This window comes from Blastomyces gilchristii, assembly GCF_000003855.2.
Source record: "Blastomyces gilchristii SLH14081 genomic scaffold supercont1.17, whole genome shotgun sequence".
NCBI lineage: Eukaryota > Fungi > Ascomycota > Eurotiomycetes > Onygenales > Ajellomycetaceae > Blastomyces > Blastomyces gilchristii.
In genome coordinates, this window is record NW_003101666.1 from 1,200,445 (window position 1) to 1,209,202 (window position 8,758).

The following is an 8,758-nucleotide window of genomic DNA, read 5'->3' on the forward strand; positions in this document are numbered from 1 at the left end:
ATATGATGAACTAGAGTTAGTAATATTCTCAAGTTCAATTAAAACTGCTGCAGAGCCTGATTCATTAATCACTTAATTATTCAAAACATATATTTCTACTTGAAGAATGAATATTTTAAGCTCTTTTTCAATCTCTTAAAAAATGATTATCATTCTGAATGCTGAAGAGAAGCTACTGAAGTAATTCTTGTAAAATCTAATAGAAAAGCTTCAATTTCTAAGTTATATAGAGTAATATCTCTGTTGAACTGTTTAAGAAAAATTCTAGAAAAGATAATAGCTACTAGATTATCTTTTATAAGCTCTATTAGTAATTCTCTTTTATTTAATGAATAAATAAGAGATAGAAAATAATGTGTTCTACAATTAATATTATTCTTTCAGTTATTTATGATTTTTAAGTAACAAAGTATGAAGACCTGGTCTTAACTGCAGTTTTTATTGATATAAAAGATGCATTTGATCATGTTTCAAAGTCTAAGATAATTCAAACTTTGAAGATGTTAAAACTGTCACTTTCTCTAATAAAATAAGTTAAATATTTTATATCTAAAAGAATTATATAACTATTCTTTGATAGAAGAAAATAAGATAAAACTGAGATAAAAATAGAAGTATTGTAAGAATCTTCAATCTCATCTGTTTTATTTACAATATACACTGTATATCTATTCAAGAATAGAGAGATGAAAATAGTGAGATCTTCAAGTTATATAGATAATATTAATCTACTCTACAGTTCAAAGATAATTAAAGAGAATTTAGAAGTGATTAAGAAAGTAGTAAAGAAAATCTTTGTTAGAGTAGATATCAATCTAATTCAATTCAATATAAATAAAACTGAGTTAATTCACTTTTTTTCAGGTTTAATAAGAAAGAACTAAGTCTAACTCTTTTGAATAAAGAGATTAAACTCAGTTTGAATGTTCAATGACTAGAAGTATAATTAAACTTCAAGTTGAATTTGAAATATCATATTCAATAAAGAATTATCAAGAGAGAGAGACTACTAAATAGTATAATCAGACTATTAAATACTGAGAGAGATCTATTCTTTCAGACTATAAGACAGTTAGTTATACATAGTCTGTATTATGTCAGTAGCTGATTATGAAGTTTAAGTTTAATGAAATAATCAAGATAATTTCACTGAACTCTTTCAAAGTCTATAAAACAGAGCTTTGAGAAGAATTCTGAGAGTATTCAAATCATCTTCTATTAAAGCAATGAAAATTGAAGCTTCAATTTCATCTTCTGCTATTCAATTTGAAAAAGTCTGTATAAACTATGCTCTGAGAGTCATGAAGATGAGCTTAAATTATATAATCAGAGAAAGAGTCTCTTCTTTATTTTCATCAGTTAACTCAGAAAATGAACTGAATTGAAACAGATTTCTTAATTAAAATAAGAATAATACTTTAAAGAAAATACTCTCTCAACTGTATAGACTATATTCACTTATTAAAAATTAATTTTCTTTATTAAATATTGAGAGAATTGATCATGAGAAGATATTTCTCTGAAGAAAAAAGCTGAAATCTCTTATAAACTTATAAATAAGTGAACTATCTAAAGAGAGAGAATATGCACAGTATTTAAAGAAGATCTCTACAATTAATATAAAAGACTCTATTCTAGTTTACTCAGATGACTTAAAGAATAAGAATTTAAATAGATTAGATGCAGATATTGCTTATACTAAAGTTAATATCAATTCTATCTCAGATTTCTGAAATTTAGACTGTGAATCTGAAGTCTTTAATGCTGAACTATTTATAAGAGTGAAAGCTTTCAAACTCATTGAAATAAAATCTTATAAAGAAGAAAATAGTTTAAAAAAGATATGAATATTCTCTGATGATCAAGCTGCTTTAAAAAGACTTAGAAATAGTCAGATTCATAACAATTAAATAAATCTTAAACTGATTTTAAACTCTGTTTTAAAAATTCAAAAGAGAAGAATATCAAAACTGATAATTTATCTACACTAAGTTCCTGCTTAAATGAATATTCATGTCAATGAATTGGCTGATTCAGCTGCAAAAAAGAGTTCAGAATTAAGCAGATCTATTCAAGAAACAGTGTTCTGATCTTTTATAAAGAGAAAGATAAAAGAATCTTGTTTAAATAAGTCAAATGAAAGCGGATAGAAATAAAAGAAGAGTATACATTATTCAAGATTTGAGATAAAATCAAAGTGAAAATCTTGTTCAATTAAATGTAAAAAGAAAATATTCTCATTTATAATTCAGCTGAAACTAGAATATAATTATTTCAAATTCTATATACAAAGATTTGATGATAGATTTGATTCAACACAGTGCTTATTCTGCAATACAAATGAAAATTCTGAGCATATTATAATACATTGTACATTATACAATAGTCTCACAGTCAGATTAAAGAAGAAGTATAATTTAAATTAATTAAACATGAGATTCTTATTCTTAACTGAGACAGGAATTAAATACTTAATAGACTTTCTATCAGAAACTCAAGCAGCTATAAGAAAATGACTGAATTCAGAAGTATCTGAATATGAAGAGGTGGAAATTGATTAGATATAGTCTGTTAAAACAGCTATATACTATCTTTTAATAATTTTATTTTGTTATAGTCTCTTTTTACTGTACTTGTTTCTTTCTGTTCTTTTCTATCTATCTATTTAATATGTCTATCTTTAAGACTATGTTCTCTTTTCCTTTATCATGATATTTTCAAATGATTTCAAAGTATCAGAAGGTGTTAAAATACTGGAATTTATAAACAGTTTTTGTATTCTGAGCTGAAATTTTCTGATTTTATATATCTGAAATTGATAAATGTATAATAGTTAACTCTATAGATATAGGAAAAACTCTGAGAATTAAAGATTCTCAGATAGATATTATAGTCTCTGACTGCATATATCTACAATTGAAAAATAATAATAATATTAATAATAATAAGATTAAATGAGATTAAATATGAAATTTATAATCTCAGCAGTTAGTCTAGAAAGCAGTAATAGCTTGAATGAGAAATAATGTACTTTTACTCAGTATCAAAGTTTGATTCTTGAAGAAGTACAAAGTCAACTTTTTATTCAAATGCAATCTGAAGACAAGAATAAATACAATTTAAGTTTGTATTCACATTGTTTTACATAAATGTGATTTTTGAAAAGTTTTTAAACTTTTTTTATTATTTTTGTTATGTATTCATACTAAAACAGAGTGAAGATAGAGTAGAATCTAATCACTATCATCAGATAGTAGATTATAACTATTTTAAAAAGCAGAAATCTCAACTGCTTACATTCTATTTAGTTTATCATCAGAGTTATTTCTCAATTCTCTAATCTTAACAGATGTTTAAGAATTCGAATTCAGTTTACATTTAACTGAAGACTTGAAGTTTGAAGATTTAGATAGTTGAAAGTGTCTTCTTTTTAAGCTTGCAGTTGCAGATTTACTGACTTGACTTTTCTCTTTAGTTTTAGATTTACTTTAAGCTTTATCTTTTCTTCAGTTTCTATGAGTTCTTGAAGTAAATATACCTTCTTTTAAGCTAGATGCATGTTTTTCCTTACAGTTGAAGTATTTACATGAAGTATGTTAATATATTACATCTCTTTTTGAGCATATTTCACATTTATACTTACTAGTTTTATAATCTTCAGCACAGAATACGCATTTTAAGTCTCTGAAATAAGAGATTACAAAGTATTCATCAGATGACACCGAACCGCTCCATCACGAACTCGCTCGATTTTTCGAATAAGAACCCGCCGATAGATCCATCGAAAAGCCCTCGATCATACGAGCATTCTGACCCCATCGCCGACCGCATACCCTGTGTGGTGGTGGAGTTATCCAGCCAAACATGAACCAGACGTTGTTTGAAACTCCTGTGTGGGATTATTCCCCATTCTCCCCTACCACACCACAACCCCGGGCCAAATTGCCATACAAATTGTAAGGTGAAGAGACCTAGCCATATGCACCAATCTTCTTGATTTTGGAAGATCCCTGATCTGTAGTTGTTGAGATATCTGAGAAGTGATCTCTGCGAAAACCCTGTCCATCTTTGATGTTTCAAAACATCAATGCCAAGTCTCACCCTTGTACCACCCTTCCTAATCTGGCCCATCCCCGGCAGAAAAATACAAAAAGATACCTCGGTGATAATATCAAGCACATAATCAACAGCCACTTCTGAAGTGCAACCTCCGCAGTCTGTCTTCAGTGTATCTAGACATCAATGCCAAGTCTCACCCTTGTACCACCCCTCTCAATCTGGCCCATTCCCGGCAGAAAAGTACAAAAAGATACCTCAGCAACTGTATTTGATACATAATCAGCAGACACAACAATTATAAAATCAGTATATCTCAAGATCTGACTGAGCCTTTGATCCCTGCACAGTGAGATATATTAAATCTAGTTTTAATACCTCAATATTCAATAGATTCTGCAAGGGATTGAGAACAGCAACACTAGATTTCTATTGAATTTGAGAATTAACTCTATATTGATATAATCATTGATAAAGTCTTCTATTTTGAGATATAAATAACCAGTTCCTCTACATCCCACTGATAATATTTATATTATTATATAGAAACAGACTTATATTCTCTATAATATCAAGACTCTGAAGAGAAAAAGTCTTGATAGAGAGTATACAGTAGTGTATATCTTAGCAGTTTCTATCTCATTCTTCTGCAGCAGTTAATGTAAAAAAAAGATCTTGAAATTAGTTTCTTACTTCTCTTGAAAAAGTAAGATATTTTTCTCTGAGTTTTACACAATATTCTTAAAAAGAATTAAAAACAGAGTTATTTTCTATCATAATTTCATATTCTTTTAAGTAAGAATTACTTTTTCAGTAACTGAAGAGCTTTTATTAATACTTAATTATCTTTTACACTCTTTATTAACTGATTTGAGTTGTACACTTGTTGTGTGAGAAGAATTGAATAATTTAAAATAAAATTAAATAGTTTTAATTAATTTCTCTGTAAAAAATTAACTTATTTTTTATCAGTTTTTCTCTCAAAAACTGTTATATTATCTAATTTATTATTAATTGATATCATACTTTTTCTCACTATATCTTAAGAAAGAGTTTATAAAGATTTTATTAATTTATCTTAAAAATCAATTTTAGTTTATTAGATTCTCTTTAAAAATCTAACCTAGTTACTGCACTAGTGTGAAAAAAAATCAGATATTTTATATATAAAAGTCTTTTATTCTTCTTTTAAAACAGTCTGATTTACTTTTCAATTGAAAATAGACTAATAAACATCTTAATTAAAACAGTCTGACTAACTTTTCATTTCAAAATAGACTGATAAATCTCTCAATTGAAACAGTCTGACTAACTTTTCATTCAGTGAGTAAAATGAGTTCAAGAGTACACTCAGTTAATGTGAAAAAAGATGTTTTCTCAGATACTGTTTCTGAGATTGAAATTCTAAAGAGAAGAAAGAAGAAAGAAATAGAGAAATAATAAGTTCTTGAAATACAGAAACTGAAAAAAGCAAGTAAAATTCTTGAAAAACAGTGTCTGAGTAAGAAGAATAAAGAAGTTCTGTTAATTCTTTATACTCAGACTAGACAACTACAAGACATAATCAAGTTCAAACTTGAAATTTCAAACACAATTTAAAAAACATTGAAATCTTTAAGTACAGTCACTGACTCTTTTTCATCTTCTACTTCTTCATCTTCCTCTTTAAATCAGAAGAAAATATATGCTTAAGTAGCAGAATCTGCTGTCTTTAAACCTGCTATTTTAAAAAATCTGCTTAAAATTCTGAGACAACTGAGAAGAATATTACTCAGATCTCTGTTCATAGAAAAGAAGAAAAGAAAATATAAAAAGAGAAGAACTTTTAAATCTTCAGAAATAGAAGACTTATTCTTAAAGTCTCAAATCAGAAGATCTTATAAAAGAATAAGCTAAACTCAAATCTCATTTTCAGAATTAGAAATAAAATTAATCAGCAGTTCTTTTCTCAATTAATGACTGATACTGAAGTTCAAAAATCAGTTATAGCTTCAATTGAGGCATCTTTCTTTGAAAATTTCATCATTCTGACTACAATGCCTGAATTCAGTGCAGAATTCCTTATTCAGAATGAGAATCTCTGAAAATCAGTAGTAGAATCTTTGTTAAACACAATAATTCTATCTGAGAGAGATGAAAAGTGAGACAAATTCATTCTTCATAATATTTCAGTTGAAATTTTTGACTGTAAAGAGAAAATGCTACTTCTCAAAAATGAATTAGAAGAATATAACTCTATTCAACTGAGAAAAGAGCCTGTATAACTAAATTCAATTAAGTTCAGACAAAGCAGAAGAAATATCTCTGTTCTAGTATATATAAAGATACTTGAACAGTCAAAGATCTCTGAAGTAAGAGTAGCAGATTTGAAAATAAGAGTTCATGAATACAAAGACTCAAGAATGAATCTCAAAGCTCAAACACAGTGTTCAAACTGTCAAAGATATAGACACTTTGCAATCTTCTGTTTCAGAGACTCAAAATATGCATTCTGTGTCAGAGATTACAAAACTAGTAAGTATAAATGTGAAATATGCTTAAAAAGAGATGAAATATATCAACACACTCTGCTTAAATACTCTAATTACAAAGAAAAACATACATCTAGTGTAAAAGAATGTATATTTACTTCAAGAACTTAAAAGAACTGAAGACAAGATGAAGCTCAAAGCAAATCTAGAACTGAAGAGAATAGTCAAGTCAGTAAACTCATAACTGCAAGCTTAAAAAGAAGAAACTCTTAATTATCTAAATCTTCAAACTTCAATTCTTCAGCTAAATATAAACAGAATTTGAATTCTCAAACTTCTGTTAAGATTAGAGAATTAAGAAATGACTCTGATAATAAACTAGATATAATGCAAGCAGTTGAGATTTCTACTTTTCAGAACAGTTATAATCTACTATCTGATGATAGTGATTAGATTCTACTCTACTCTCTTTTAGTATGAATATACAACAAAAATAACAAAAAAAGTTTAAAAACTCTTCAAAAATCACATTTATTCAAAATAATGTGGATAGAAACTCAAATTATATTTATTCTTGTCTTCAAATTGCATTTGAATAAAAAGTTGATTTTATACTGCTTCAGGAGCCGAATTTTGATGCTGAGTAAAAATATGTCATTTCTCATTCAAGCTACTACTGCTTTTTACCTCAAAAGTCTGAGATAAAGTCAAGAGTAGTGATCTATGAAAGAAAGAGATCAAGATATCAATTTAATCTAAGATTTGATATCATGTCTGACTCTGATATTCTGGTGAGTGATATTATAGATAAAGAAAATGAGTTTGATACTATACAGCTCATAAATATCTATAATGAAAAGTCATTGAAGAAAAATAACAACATCTGAACAATTGATAGAGGATTTCTGAACATAACTTCATCAAGAAACTCTATAATTGCAGGAGATTTCAATACACATCATCTCTGATGAAATTCAGAATGCAAGAGAGCAGTGAGAGCTGATAATCTGATTGAATGAATCTTTGAGCATTTAATAGATTTAGTTAACAAGTCTGATCAACAAACATTCTTTAGAAAAGACATGAAACAGAAATCTATTATAGATCTAATCTTTATGTCACAAAATCTAATAGAAAAAAGACTTGTAAACTGATTTATTAATTCAAATGAGACATCAGAATCAGATCATGAGATTATTCAATTTGATATTGAACTGAGTGAGAAACAAATGAGTGAAAATTCTCTTCTCTCTAAACAGTTTAACTTTGAAAAAGCTGACTGAAAGACAGTTGAAGAAAGTATAAAACTGTTAAAATCTGAAAGACAGAGTGAGCTGTATTGAAATCCTGATCAAGATATCTCAAATGAAATGCTTGAGAATAGAGTGAAGCTCATTACATCTATTATTCTAGTAAGTGTTAAAGATAATATTTTGAAGAGAAAGTCTTCTGAGTATTCAAAACCATGATAAAATAAGAATATAAGAATATCACATCTGAAAGGAAACAATTGACTACTGCTAGAAGAAATTGAAAGAATGATATAATTTCTGATAAAGAGTTCAAAGCTGTCAGAAATGAATATTTTTCAGATATTAAACAAACTAAAACAGACTGCTGGAATAAATTTCTTGAAGAAGCACAAGAAAAAGAAGTTTTTAAAGCTTTTAACTATATAAAAATAAGAAGTGTAGCAAAACTTTCAATCTTAGAATATGAGTTTCAGAATGAATCATATACAGCAAACTCTTTTGAGAAAAAATGTTAAGCTTTTATAAGAACTCTCTTTCAAAACTCATCAGATTCAGATTCAGAGAAAGAGAATATATCACTTCTCAACTATATTAATGAAAATGACTGGAAATGGCCTGATCTTACTCAAGATGAATTAGAGTCAGCTATCTTCTCAAGTTCAGTTAAGACTGCTGCAGGGCCTAATTCAATTAATCACTTGATTATTCAAAATATATACTCCTACTTAAAGAATGAATATTTTGAGCTCTTTTTCAATCTCTTGAAAAATGAATATCATTCTGAATGCTGAAGAGAAGCCACTGAAGTGATTCTTACAAAATTTAATAGAAAAACTTTAATTCTCAAGTTATATAGAGTAATATCTCCATTGAACTGTCTAGAAAAGGTTTTAGAAAAGATAATAGCTACTTAACTATCTTTTATAAGCTCTATCAGTAATTCTCTTTTATTCAGTGAATAAATGAGAGATAGAAAAC

General features: G+C 27.6%; 1 protein-coding gene across 1 annotated transcript; it reads right to left on the minus strand.

Annotated features, from left to right (window-relative positions):
- Positions 1–3,711: 3,711 nt before the first annotated feature.
- On the minus strand, positions 3,712–4,238 carry BDBG_07166 (uncharacterized protein; the record flags this gene model as incomplete). Its single annotated transcript, XM_031722964.1, has 1 exon — positions 3,712–4,238. The coding sequence occupies exon 1, from the start codon at positions 4,129–4,131 to the stop codon at positions 3,712–3,714; it is 420 nt and encodes a 139-aa protein (XP_031580007.1). The 5' UTR covers positions 4,132–4,238.
- Positions 4,239–8,758: the final 4,520 nt, after the last annotated feature.